A 14,097-nucleotide genomic window follows, 5' to 3' on the forward strand; every position below is an offset into this window, starting at 1 on the left:
GTGAAATGTGCCGTTGCGCTAGTATGTATGTATGTATGTATATGTATCACCTCACTACTAAATGACAAGCATAATTAGTTGAATTTTAATTGCAAATCGAATTTTAATTATTTGCAACAGATTATGTCGGTTTCGAGTGAGCGAATAATTAATGCAATGACGATGAAATCCAGGTGTATGCATGTACGTACATACATACTTACACACATAATTTTAATATAATTTTGTATGTTCAAATGCAATATGTGGTACTAAGTATTAATCAAATAAAAATGTATGTATGTAAGTATTCAAGATATTGAGAAAAGTTGTATATAAAATATAAATATCTGCCGCCAAGTACTGACGTTCCAACACCATCATAAGTTTTGTCTTCCCTACGAAGGAAGTGCCGAATTAAGTAAGATTGCTTTTGGCGATAGCTTGAGGCACTTTTTTGAACGCAGCCCTCGAAACAACATAGTCAGGGTTGGCTATTGAATACCAGGTTAAGCAAGGAGTGGATCCTTGAATAGAAAATTCATCCTCGGTACTTTGGCAAGACCTCGTATCGCAAAACACTTTCTCTTTAACAAAAAAAAACTCTATCAATAACAACTCATTTTTAACAACTTTTTTACTGAATATTAAAAATGAAGTACCTTTTAGTTAATTAAGAATAATATATAATGAATCGTAGTATTTTAAGGCATATTTTTAATTTATTATACGAAAAACGAAGCATTAGTGATTTCTGAGCTACGAGGCTTTGCCAAAGTGCTGTCGATATGCGGTTGAAAAAACAAGAAAACAAGAAACAAGTCAGTAACTAAATTTGAGACTAAACATTTGTGACTTGAGACTTGTGAAAGCCACAAAAAGTTCAGTAAAATTTGTGTGGTGAAAACAAATAGAGACAATCAGCTGATAATTTAGGTGGGTAGGTAGGTAAGTAGGTGTAGCTGCCACAGCTACTCAGGGGCACACATATGCCACGAGTTGAAGGCCTATGGTGATACTAAGAGCTTGCACTCCCCCTTGCTGAACCATTTTGCATCATTGACGAAACTCGTCAGGCACCTAAGATTTAAATCTCGCAATTTGTCAAGGTCACTAAAAAAGGAGATCCCAAAAAGCGCAATCGGCGCCTCAATAATGCCAGACACTGTGGTGTAGTGGTTAGCAATGCGCGCAAGAATACTGCAGGGTCTGGGTTCGAGCCCAACAAAAAATAAAAAATAAAAATGAAAAGTTCTTTCTAATAGCGGCCACCCCCCGGCAGGCAATGACAAACCTCTTAAGAGGAGCTTTCATTTGACAAAGGGCATACCAATTCGTTCGTTGCCGGAATAATCTGCGTAGTCGAATCAGTGCTTAGTTCGTTTATAGTATCCATTATAGCAAGGACCTCGTCGTGGAAAACACTACAGTAGCCCGATAGCTGAAATGAATGGATCAGTGCAGCGCTGCGAGACAATATCCAACTTACCTCCCCCCCCCCCTCCCCCTCTCCAAATCCACAATTCATTTTTTAACCATTTGTGAAAATTACTATACTACCGGGTAGGTTTCTTCCTGCTTGGGAATTTCATAGCGAATTTTCTTTCCGGAAATAGAGTTTCAACAATACACTCTGTACAACCAGCAATAATGCTATATTTTTCCAGATTACAGAAGTTTATTAATCGCGCAATTAGTTCCGGTGTTGTCAGTTCACTTAAGTAAGTTCACTTTCTCCGAATTTACGCGGAGGCCCAAACGCGTGGACCCTTTTGATACATTGCGAATTGCCCTCTGCATCAAGGCGCACAGAGTTTGCGGGAACTTGCTTCACGACTTCGTCTCTCGCAGGAGAGATTCCACGGTTAAGTTCCCAAGAAGTGGTGAGAGCACGCCACACTGCGGTGTACAAAGGGTCACACATCTTGAAGCCGACTTCTCACCGACGTTTGCCATGATCACACTGCACAAGAGCATTTGCCTTATAAACTCCACCAGACAATCTTTAGCTTAACTTGAACTCTTTCTTTCTTGTCTTCTTTCATTTTATCTCGTCAATAACGAAGATTATACACAATCCACGTAGAAATAAAATAAAACACATGACCGAATAGAATTTCTTGGAACGCAGAGTTTTACAACCATCTATGAGTTTCCCACAATTATTCCATAAAATTTCTTTTATTCACTTTGAATGGGCGGCAATCGCCGATACCCACATAGCCTAATGGTACCATCTATGACATCTAAAAAAAAAAAGAAAACATTTACCAGATACAAATCGAAAGCGTAGGCGGCAAACCATTTACAATTAAGCTACTGACTGGCAACATCAATACTCGGCTCCATGTATTGCCAGCGGGGGACGGGCAGAGAGTGAAGAAAGTGAAGAGCTAACGAAGCGCTCGCCTAATATGCCAGCACACAGGGTTATTGGGGGAAAATCGAATATTAGCGCATTCGAACGGAACAGTAAAGAACGATGTGATCACTTCAATCTGACTTCAATGTTTAAATTTCTAGCAGAATAATTGACAAGAAATAAAAGCTAAAAAAAAATTAAAATAGTTCGAAAATACAACGCAGTTACGTAAGTACCTAAGTGCTGCGAGGCCCACATAAAAATATGTATGTATGTATGTAGTTACATAAGGGTGCATCACTCTCCATACAAAAAATAAAAATCGACAATATTTTTTCATATACAAAATTTGATATATTTTAAGAATTCCGCAAAAATATTTCGGAAAAATATTAAGATTTACATGAGCTACGTCTATATCGACTGCTGAGTGGAAGATCGACCTATCTCGGAAGCAAGTTCGAATACGCCCTATCTCAAAAAACTTTTCAAAAACGCCCTATTTCAGAAAAACAGCCTATCTCAGAATTCGGTTCAAAAACGCCCTATCTCATCATTAATTTTCCTTACATTTTCAAGTGAGATAGGGCGTTTTTGAACCGCATTCTGAGATAGGCCGTTTTTTCTGAAATAGGGCGTTTTTGAAAAGTTTTTTGAGATAGGACGTTTTCGCACCGGTTTCCGAGATAGGTCGATCTTCCACTCAGCAGTCGATATGAAAATATTTCCAAAAATCGATTTTTTATAAATAAAATTAGTTTTTAAAGATATTTTTTCTAAAAAAATCAGCTCAAAAAAATTAAAAAATTTGTAAAATTTTTTTAACGGAATCAAAAACGGCCTCGAGCTCAATAAAAATTGTTGAATATAATTGTGGAATCAAAATAGTGACATTTGTTCAAGTATTTTTGATTCGATCCAGCGCACGTAAGTGTGTAAATCTAAATATTTTTTAAATATTTTAGCGGAGTTCGTTAAGTATTATAAATTTTAAATTCCGCATTTTTTTTTTGACAATGCACCCTAATGTACATATATTTTTTACATACAGTCATTCTGTATGGACACACATTTGTATGTACAGATCAAATCACAATTCAAGCGGAAAATACTATAGAACTGGATAAGTAAGCGATCGATTTAATTTCTGCTATATGTATGTATAAACAACTCAGAGTGACAGCGCCAATTGATCTCACTCAAACTTGGAAGTATCGCATGCGATAAAAATGTTTGAAACTCCCAAGTGTGGCTGCTGAATAAGTGACTATTACGAACGTAGATGTAGAGTGGTAGCAGTTATGGAAGGTGGCCACCGCATTCGCTTAGCAGCAAAGGCCAGATGTCACTTGTTTACATTTTTAGCTCAATAATGACAACTGTGAACTCAAAAAAAAAAACAAAAACAACACAGCAATGACAAGGGTAAGTGTTCAAACGTACAGACATACATACATACATATGTATGTATGTAGAGGGAAGTGCCACATAATTTGAAAGTGCAACAAAAATGCATTTCAATTACACAGCCACAGATGTGTGTATGTATGTATGTAAACACATATGCCACTCGATACTAAATAAGATTTTTTGGGGGCGTCAGTGAAATTTTAGCTGCTCGCAGTCTAATCAAAACAAATAAACGAAAGTCGTTGAAAGGTGTGCGATGTATTAGAGTGGAGTGTGATTTATGATTGCATACATTCAACACTCAATATTGACAAAGGGTTTTGAGTTGCACACTTATGTACTTACATATATACATATATGTACATATGTGTTTCAACAAACATTCATACATACTTAAATAAATTTTACCGCATGTTATGCATATTAGGTCAATGTTCGTTTGGTTTTGGGCATTGAATTACCTACTAAATTTCACTTTGAGGGGAGTTTCGTTTTTAAATCTAAGGGCGCTAGAGCGTGCATTGCTTTACGACCAGGTTCAGTGCACTTTAAAGAGAGGCAGTTGCGCGTTTGCCATTTTTAGCAGCATAATAAAATATTTGACATTGAAAAAAACGTCCACCGACAGCATTAACTTATACTAGCTTATGCTCGCAGGTTTCACCGCACGTTTTAGTACAGACTAATGTATGTATGTATGTATATGCAAATAAAGTTGAACATGTTATAATATTGAGTCATATGAAAAGTGTCTGCGGATTTTTGTCACTATGTGATGTACTAGTTTTTATTCAAAATTTTAATTTTATATTAAAATATCAATACTGTTGTTTCATTTCGCTGTCGGCAGTTGTTCTTAACTATATAAAATTATGTATCAAATGAAAGGTATATTTTTATGCTATTTCCAGTGTTGCCATTTTGGTGATTTTGCAGCTAGATTTAGCTCTTTATTTTTCTATTTAGCTCAGAAAATCGGGTTTTAGCTCCTAGCTCTTTTTTTAGCACTTTTCAAATTTATCTAGCACTTTTTTAGCTCCAGAAAGTTTTAGCTGTATTTGGTATATAGTATGTATAAGCCAAAACTTAAGCGTTGATAAAATGGAAATTTCGATATACACTGCACACCATCAACTCTTGGATTTAGGTTAAAGAATTCAAAACTTAATTAAAAGAAAATCCTTTTTCTGATAGCGCGGATTTTATTTAACCTTACTAATCTTACCTTTAAGGAGAGCTGGAAGTAAAACTTTCCAGAAAAAAATTTTGCGAAAAAATTATTCAATTCAAATATCTTAAATTACAGACTTTAACAGTTTGTAAAGTATTTTTAGTTCACTATTATAAGTGCCATAGCATCCAATTCGAAATATATGCACCTTTTTTTGGTTTTAAAAGATTTCTCCAGCACTTAAACTTACAAAATTCGCTGTTTTTATTAAAACTGCCGAAAATGTAAAAACAACCCTACGTCAATAAATGCTCAAACTTAGCAAAAATATGTAGCTCTTCATTTTAGCTGCTATTAGTATTATTTAGCTCTTTTTTCGACCGTTTTAGCTCCAAACGAAATTTTTCTCTGGCAACACTGGCTCTTTCTAGTACATATATTTCCTTTAAAAACTTAGTTTACTGGAATCCTGAAGAGCTTTTGATTGCCTAAATATTTTAAATGATTCTTTAAATAAAAAATGTTCAGGTATGTTATTACCAGGGAACGGATTTTATGGAAATTGCCTTTTTTCTACTAAAGAGATAGAGTATATTCGATTAAGAATGTCCACGATTTAGCTTTCCCTGATTCCATATATACACATTTGATGTTGCCTTTTTTTGCCTTTTTTAAGATATTTGCCTTTTTTGCCTTTTCTACCTTTAAAAAAATGATTATAGCATTTACAATTTTTTTTTAAAGCGCATAGACCTCTTGCCAAATTGGTGTTGGAAAAATTCAAAGCCGTTTTCTCAGCTAACGAAGGCTTGGAGACAATAAGGGGTGTAGATAAAATTATAAAGGGCGAAGAAAACGCCCTTATTCCTGATAATATGAACGTTTCAAACGTTCCATATTTAAATTGGGCGCCGCTTGTATCAATTTACGTCGAGCACACATTTAGTACATTCAAGGCTTTTCTTCGCGAAAATCGAATAAAAATGCTGCCAGAAATCTTCAAAATGCATCTTGTGTTTCAATGTTACTACAACTATACAGATTAAAGTTTTATGAGTTAGAAACTCGAGAGGATAAAATAGTCAAAGATTCAAAGTACAAATTTTTCATATAATGAAATTAGTTCATAGTTTTTCTCTTTTTACTTGTAATATAAGCATTTCTAAAATAAATATATTTTTTTTAATGTTCTTCGTATATTCTGTCTTTTTTAGTGCCTTATTTTGCTTTTTTTGCAATACCTTTTTTTTTCCTTTTCCTGCCTTTTTCGCTATTTTATTTTGCCTTTTCCAGCCTATTTCGTTACTTTATTTTGCCTTTTTTATAGGTTTTTAGGTCCTAAAAATCCGTTCCCTGGTTATTACATACTATGATTGTTCGCAAAAAAATAAAAATAAAAAAGACAACGCCAGTTTTTTATAAATAGCAATTGTTAAAAAAAACGCAAAAGATCGGCGGCAAATATATTAAAAAATAATCTACGGAAATTTTTACAGCTGCATATTGTTGGTTATACTAAAATTTCATGGCCTAAAAAACTGCATATCCAAAAATGTTACAGAAGTTCACAGTAAAAATCTCGAAATTTAGACGACAGTTTTTGGAATTTTTTCTAAATGTTGTATTTAGTTTGAATCTTTGATTTTTATGTGTTTGCTTAAAGCGGAGCAAATATTACTATACAAAAAAGAATAGCAAGCCAATTCTTAATTGAAAAACATTGTGAATATAAAAAAAACACAAAGGGTTTTTTGAGTCACTGTATTTGTGTGTAATAACTCCAGACATTAATATGATCTCAAATATCTGCTATATCATTAGTTAAATAAAAAATTCCTTAATAAAAAAATTAAATTTTGATTGAAATAGAACAAAACTATAATTTTTACTAAAATAATAAAAAAAAGGTTTTTAATAGATATTTTCCAGACTTGGTAAGTTTTTTTCAAGTGGATGGTAACTACTTTTTTTTGGTCAGTGCCAACCCTGCACAAAGCCTTTAATTGTGCATCGAGAAGCTTGCGAGTGTAACGAAGTTTTCGATAAATGATAATCTCGTGAGAAAGCAATCTATTGTTTATTATAAATTAGTTATTTTTGAGTTTTTAAAGGATTTTCAATTTATTAACTCAATTTGGCCGAATTTTTACATACGGCATTTATTTATCCGAGCGACGAAATGTTTTAATTTTTTTCTTAGTGGAACGTTGAGCACAAAGAGTTCCACACCTCTTAGTCCGACCGATATCTAAAAATGATTTCTTTTTCCTAATAGAGGACGCCCCTCGGCAGAAAATGATAAACCTCGGAGTGAATTTCTGCCTGAAATAGCCCCTACAAAAAATCATTTGTGAGGCGCAAAAATATTTAAATTCACAGTAGGTATCATGAAGGTTAATTTAGTACAATGTATAGCCGGAGACAACTTGGTCATTTCTTGTTTTATCTAGGAACTATATTTTCTTATACGTTAATAAAGAAATTGCTAATATCTTTTAGAGGGAAAAATCTGTTGAACAGTGTAATTACCATATTTAACCATGTACTTAACAATGAAAATATTTTTTTTTTTTTTTTAACCAACAGTTGCCACTCACCCGAAACAATTGGCGTTAGCGGTATGCCGGCACTACCACCATTGCCGCCATCTAATTTATCCTCGTTTTTCAGTGTCGCCGATTTGCCGGGCACGCAGCTAATCGGTTTTTTCGCCTTCCAAAGTTTCATATTAAACACAAATATTTTTCGCAAATTCAATCCAGCAAAAAATCGCCACTCACTGCGCTACAAACATTGCACTCCCAGCATCACTGCACACAAATAAATTTAAAATTTTGTTTCGAAAACGTGCTTTTTTGTTAAAATACGATTCCAAAATTGATTTGAAATTTCACAGTTGTGCGAACATACAGAGGGGGAAATCTAAAAACCAACAAAAACAAAATTAAAAAAAAACTCGAGTAAAAACGCACTGCAAAAGCAGATATTTTATTTTGTTTTTTTTTTTTTTCCGCGCGCCTCAAAGACGCCAAGTCGTTGACAAAACGTTGAAGAAATCGAAATTTTTTTTTAAGGCCTAAAGTACTTTTCTCGCTGCTCGTTCGTCTACTTTACACGGCTTTTCACCAGATTTTCCCCTTGGCTCGTGCGTATGCGACTGAGTGTACGAAAACTATTTTTAAACTTAAACGGCGGAAAGTCTGCTAGTCGGTTGGTTCAGTTCGTTGGGTGAATGGGCGCTTGGGCGGGCGGATGACCGTCGGCGATGACTGCCCCGCGCGCGCGGCACGAACGTGGCGGTAAGGCGCGCGCACGCAGACCTCGAAATCAAAATCACTCCAATACTTAGCACAACAACACAAACTACTTTTATAGTTTATATATATATATGTATGTGAGAATGTTAAATAAATGTAGTGGAGAATTGCGTAGTCAGAAAAAAGCAATTATAGACCAAAATAAAGCAACAATGTGGGCAGTAGGAGCCGCCGCAAAGTTGAAAGTGAAAAAAACGGAAAATTGAATGCGCTACGCTCAGCGCACAGTTTCCTCAAAACGCGAAAACACTCTGCAACAGCAGACACTTCACGAATATTTACTTTGTATTTTGCATATACTCTTGCACATATGCGCACATATTTCTATGTATGTATTTCACCCATTTAAACTACTTTAGATGGCGTATAAAATTCGAATATTGCCAAGTTTTGAGGTAATTTCAAAATACGCACACTCATACCAGCGCACGCTGTGTCAATTTTTGAAAAATGCCTGCTGCCAAATTTCATTTTTGTTTAACAAAATGCACACATCCACCACATGTATTTGTTTTTTTTTTTTCGTTGTACTTTAAATATTTTTAGTAGATCCAACTCATTGCACCGCACTACTTCAAATTGCCCATAACAACTAACGCGCTGAATAAGGAAAAATTTTTGGGAAAATTAACGCAACCGCAAAACACGACCGTTCACCACGAGGAGCAACTTCCGAATGAATCAGTGCAGCGGCGCTTTGCCTTGTGTTGCCCACAGCGACGCACCAGTCAGCGCGCAGCGCACGCACCCACCACCCGCTCGCTTGGCGAAGCGCGCGCGCTCTCTTGCCGCCGCGCGGCATTTTTCCAACTGTTGCTGCAGTAGGCTTGTACGCGCCGGTGTTGCCACAACGGTTTGTTTATGAGAGGAATTTTCTACTGTCGGCCGAGGTTTCACCGAATTCGATATTGGTTTTAATATTATTCAGTTCAGGCACGGCTAATGGATTTAACCGAGTAGTGAAAAACCCCCATAAAATCGTCTTAAAAGTTGGCAGAATTTGAAGAGCTCTCCGATTCCGTGGCCAGTTTCGGTTAGGTTATTTAAACATACCAAATTCAAAGCTAATAAAATAATAATAAAACACGTCTTATCCAGTATTTATCTTGCACGATATCGAATGTTTCTTTGTTCCGCTAACTATTTAAAAGATGCTGTACTGGGCGTTCATGCCTAACGGACTAGACCCATAACTCTGTTGCTCTCACCATTGTCACCCATTCTCATCGTTTCTGTTCGCACCCTTGGTGTTGTTCGCTCCGTTGTTTGCGCCACTGCGTTCAATGTCCTGAAAATTACTGACTTTCACCAGTAAAGTTACCAAACTGAAAAACAAATTCTTTACCAAATTTTATTAAAAAAGAAAAAATCTACCACTTTTGGCAAAAAAAAAACGCAGACGGCAACGCTGGTATTCGCGTGCAGTTGCAGTAAGTAGCGGCTATCTCGTGTGGCGTTAACTTCAGCCGCGCGCTGCGTTGCAAGTTTCATCTGTTGGGTGATTAATGCCGGCAACTGTTCGAAATATTGTTTGTCTGTGTGTGTTTAGCGGCGTTTCATGGCACGCTGCCAGCGTCGAAACGTTTGTATAGTTGGCTGTGCTTTTCTGTGGCGAACAACCGAGAGACAGAGAGTACAAAATCAGCGTGTGCATGTGTGTGTAGCGCAGGAAATGCCCAACAGCTGTACTCATTAGCAACAATTTCGGGCAACATGTCGCAAGTGACTGGCAAAATGTTTATAAACATTTTGAGACCAGTGGACATAATTTAAAGAAATAACTTAGATAAAAAATTCCAAGTATAGACAGATAGATATCAACATGAAGGGGCACCGCGACGAAGCGATCTATAACATTTCTTCTTAGCATAAATCTCTCAGAAAATTGAGAGGAGCTTTCGGGGGTATGAAGCGAATGTGCTCAAACTCAAACCACATTGAGTCTAGACTTCTTTCGCATCTTCCTGCAGATGGCGCGCGTCACACTCAACGAGTGTATGCAATGATGTCGCATCAACGACAAAGATCATTTGACCGTATCCCCGGCCTATTCAGATGCCCTTTTAGCCCAACAGTGTCATGTTAGTAATCGAAGTTTCTCTCCTTGGCAGGCGGAATATCTTCATGTTGCACCCTCCCAGTAATCTCTTTGCCTGATGCAGTCCAACTGAGCTGCGCCATTTAAAATCGCCAAATTTAATGGTAATAGCGCCTACGCCCAGCTGGGGCCATTTGGAGTGTTAGCTTTTCTAGCAAGATAGTTCCTTTCTCCTCCTTCTCGTTATTCCCTTTTTTCCTAATACGCATTGTAGATGGATTTTTGCAGGGGTGCCTTTATATAAATAAGGATCATCTCTAATGTCCTTAAGCTTATACTAATCAAATTAGCTAAATTATGCGCACACCCAGACAAAATAATGGAATAAATCTTAAGAGTGCTACAAAGTCATGATATTAAAATTATGTTTCGCAACTTTAACGCCAGGTTGGTCTGAAGAGGATTTTTTGGTACCTCCGAAAGGAACACAATGGAGTGGGTTGAAACATCGGCAGAGTAATAGAAGGTATGCTTAGATAGTTATTAAATTAAATTCGAAGAGTCGAAATTTTGTATGGCAACCAGGCATGTGCATCTGTGCGATGGGGAGCATTAGTCCTTATAGTTTTTATTGAGACAAAGCAGCATATCGCATTGGCAAGCGAGGGGGGAAAGCGCAGCAAAAGGCAGGTGCACACAACGCCTCATCCCTAATATCGATATATGGATAAACAGACGGTACAGTGAGGTATACTTCTACCTAACACAAGTCCTTAGCGGGCATGGATGGTCCTCCATCGATTTGGACATAAAAGCAATCCGTACACACGTACTCTTTTCATGTCACCGATTCAGCACTCAGAGCCGAAAGCTCAATGAACGTTTCGGCAGCGTAACTACACCCGAAACACTAGTCCCACTGGCACCGCAAAGATAATACGTTTGAAAGGAATTTAAATCCACTTCTGCCCTAGTTATACAGCAATTCCGCAACAGCGGGCAAGTGTGGCGCAGGCAAGGACGAGAGGCGAGGTAAGGAGCAGCCACATCGTATTATCTGACTCAGGCCAGATAAAAAGCCCGTTTTCCTTGAAAAGTTACGGCATGCAGAGGGCGAGCCTGGCAAAAATCGTATAAGCAATAAAAAATCTCTGCAACCGGACATTACTACTTAGGAACAACTTGTTAGTTGTAAAATACCAATGGGGTGGGTAGGTTTAATACCAAACCAAGACAAACCGTGGGTGGAATATTGTGAACAGTAACGGACGTAGACCTTCGTGCTCAAACCACCTCCCGACGAAATACTTAACGGTAGTACCGGTTGGATCGGTACATAGACGGTAGGAGGTTTAGTGGGTTAAAGTCTCACACTGACAGTTTTTGGGGTTAGGCTTTTGATGCTTCCTACTCTGAAAAAAAAGACCAGACCTGTATTTTGCACAAAAAGGGAGAGAAATCTGATAACAGAAGGGAGGACTCTCAACTTTATTTAACGGAAAATACGGGACATACAATGAAAAACAGGTGAGAGAGTCAAGATGCAGGCTGCGTGGAGTGAATTTTGTATTGCTGGACGCAAATTTTTTGATGGACATAGGCGAATATGAATCTTAGGTTCACCAAGATGCTGGATTCGAGTCGATGTTTGATCCACGGAGTGTACGTACATCCTAATCTCATTGCTTGACCCCCAATCTAACCTACTCAAAATCTTGTATGTATCTTTTTTCAACTAATTTTCTCACCTCTGATTTACTCGCAGCGAAATATGTTTGAGGTGAATCACGACTATCGCAAATGCTGTTGGATGGTTCTCAAGAGTTTTTTCCTCATTTCCATTTCCGATGGCTAACAAAAATTTACATATATCTAATTGTCTCACGCATTTTTAGTTCATTAGTCGATACTCTCGAAATTCTTCGACGTTAATTTCTTAAATACACTAATCCTTTATTCTTGTTTTTTGTTGAAATAGCTATTTGGGTGATTTAGAAAATATTTGAAATACCAAACCTCCATGACCTATATACGAGACACAAAAATCGCATAGTTTGACATGAGAATCGAACATAAAAAATTATATCGCTGATAAAGACCTTCGAAACTGTAGATGCGCGCCACGATCTAAGAATTTGAAAAAAAAAAAAAATAAAAAAAAACATTCTTAATTACTGTAGACTTAAATGTTTCGTGTCATTTCTTGTTATTTCAACTTAAAACAAACAGAACAAATTCCGAAATATGTATGCGCCACAATTCACATGCCAATATGTTTTAGGATAAGTAAAAAATTACCAAAAAAAAAATAGAAAATGTGTAGTATATTTAAATTGGAACATACTGAAGCATCAAACGCGCAAAGCAAAGTAGACAACAAGAAGAAATAAATTTGGAGAAACCACAGAAGTGCACCGGCAACAAGCGAAACAGACGGGAAGATGTCAAAAATAAGACATTTGGCTGGCAGACCATTCATTGGTTATGGTTCAATGGACACTCAAAAAGACACTCGCTGGCGTTTTGGCAAGCGAATTGATACTTCTCTTTTTTTGCTGGCTGGCTGGCTGGCGCGCATTAGAGAATGCGGGTGGTGTAGGAGGAAGAGTGACAAGAGGAAATAAAACAGGATTAAGTGAAGCGTCTTTATCTGCTACAGAGAACGGAGCAAATTCATAATATTTTGATATAAATTTTGATTTTTGCTGCGCTTCAAAGCAGTCGGTGATTAAGTGCGCCCGAACAGGCCAATATACTTCTGCATATGTAGGCATGAATATATTTAGCCCATCGCAGCAGACATTGCAGAAAATTTATGTGCCAAGCGTGCGTATCGAAAATTCAACATACAACTGTGTGGCATATATAAATATGTATCTACATATACGTAGATATAAATATACACGCACTTTTTTGATAAATCCATTCTAGCCTCAAAGCTCCAAAGCGAATAAAGAAGTAAAATATGTTTTGAAGAAATCCAAATGACACTGGCGCAACATCCGGCGGATACGTGTAATGCACACACATAGAGCAAAGTGTATGCCAAAGTGGCTGTCATTGCTGCTCTTCGGAAGACTTCTTTTGCGTGGGTGGCATATTTTGATAGATTCTTTTCTTTCAGTTTTCTTTGAGGAAAATGTAATATATTGTTGATGAGTGGTTGGAGGTGCGTACTTACACCTGGTGGGACCTAGGTCGGATTCCTGCCCCCGAACGCAATCCAACGAAATATTTTTTCTGTAGCTGTCGTTCCGTTACAGTCAATGGAAAACCACCGAGTGCTCTGCCCTCAAAAGGTTTCTTACAAAAACCATTTGCCATTCGTGGGTTTCTTTATTTTCCTTTTGTGGGACAACACTAAGACGCCTACCACAATTTGTGGGAGATGCTCGGAAAATCACTTAAATAACTGTGCGGATATACTACATGTGTATTATCTGATTGGACTTTTACCATCATTCACTTGACACTTCATACATTTTACCAGATTCGGGATTGATGGATTTTGAAAGATATCTAAATGTTGAGATGAGAGTTCGTCATCGCAAGTTGCAATTACAGCGGACAGCTCACAATTTTCACACTGTACTCTCAATCTTGCTTAAACAAGCAACTGTCCATCGCCCGAAGACCGAGCTGTACATAAATGTGCACTGAGATTCTATCTCTCAATCTCTACAGAAGAGGTGAATGGTAACGCAGCATTCTAATTTTGTGTTGAGTAGCCCCCCCCTGATTCAAGGAATGTGGACTTAGCGTCAATTCTACCAAGAACGTTATGGTACACTTCACGAATGAGGAAGTAAAAAATGCCTAT

At 37.2% G+C, this 14,097-nt stretch overlaps 1 protein-coding gene across 4 annotated transcripts in view; it reads right to left on the reverse strand.

The window, feature by feature from the left end:
* The window catches only part of LOC118733172 (glutamate receptor-interacting protein 1), a 179,760-nt gene that overhangs the window by 104,446 nt on the left and 61,217 nt on the right, over window positions 1-14,097 (reverse strand). The window contains exons 1-2 of one of the 4 annotated variants that reach the window (XM_036462450.1): window positions 8,771-8,896; window positions 7,520-7,732 (exon numbers count right to left, since the gene is read on the reverse strand). The exons of 1 other annotated variant lie outside the window; for it this stretch is intronic. In XM_036462450.1, the coding sequence (XP_036318343.1) occupies window positions 7,520-7,649 (130 nt within the window). In that variant the 5' untranslated portion in view covers window positions 7,650-7,732; window positions 8,771-8,896. Of the gene's footprint in view, window positions 1-7,519; window positions 7,845-8,770; window positions 8,897-14,097 lie in introns of those variants that run through there. 2 more of the 4 variants (XM_036462449.1, XM_036462451.1) reach the window with 2 other exon arrangements.

The sequence above is a fragment of the Rhagoletis pomonella genome, unplaced genomic scaffold (assembly GCF_013731165.1).
Source record: "Rhagoletis pomonella isolate Grant_MI unplaced genomic scaffold, Rhpom_1.0 Rhpom_scaffold_00002, whole genome shotgun sequence".
NCBI classification, from domain to species: domain Eukaryota; kingdom Metazoa; phylum Arthropoda; class Insecta; order Diptera; family Tephritidae; genus Rhagoletis; species Rhagoletis pomonella.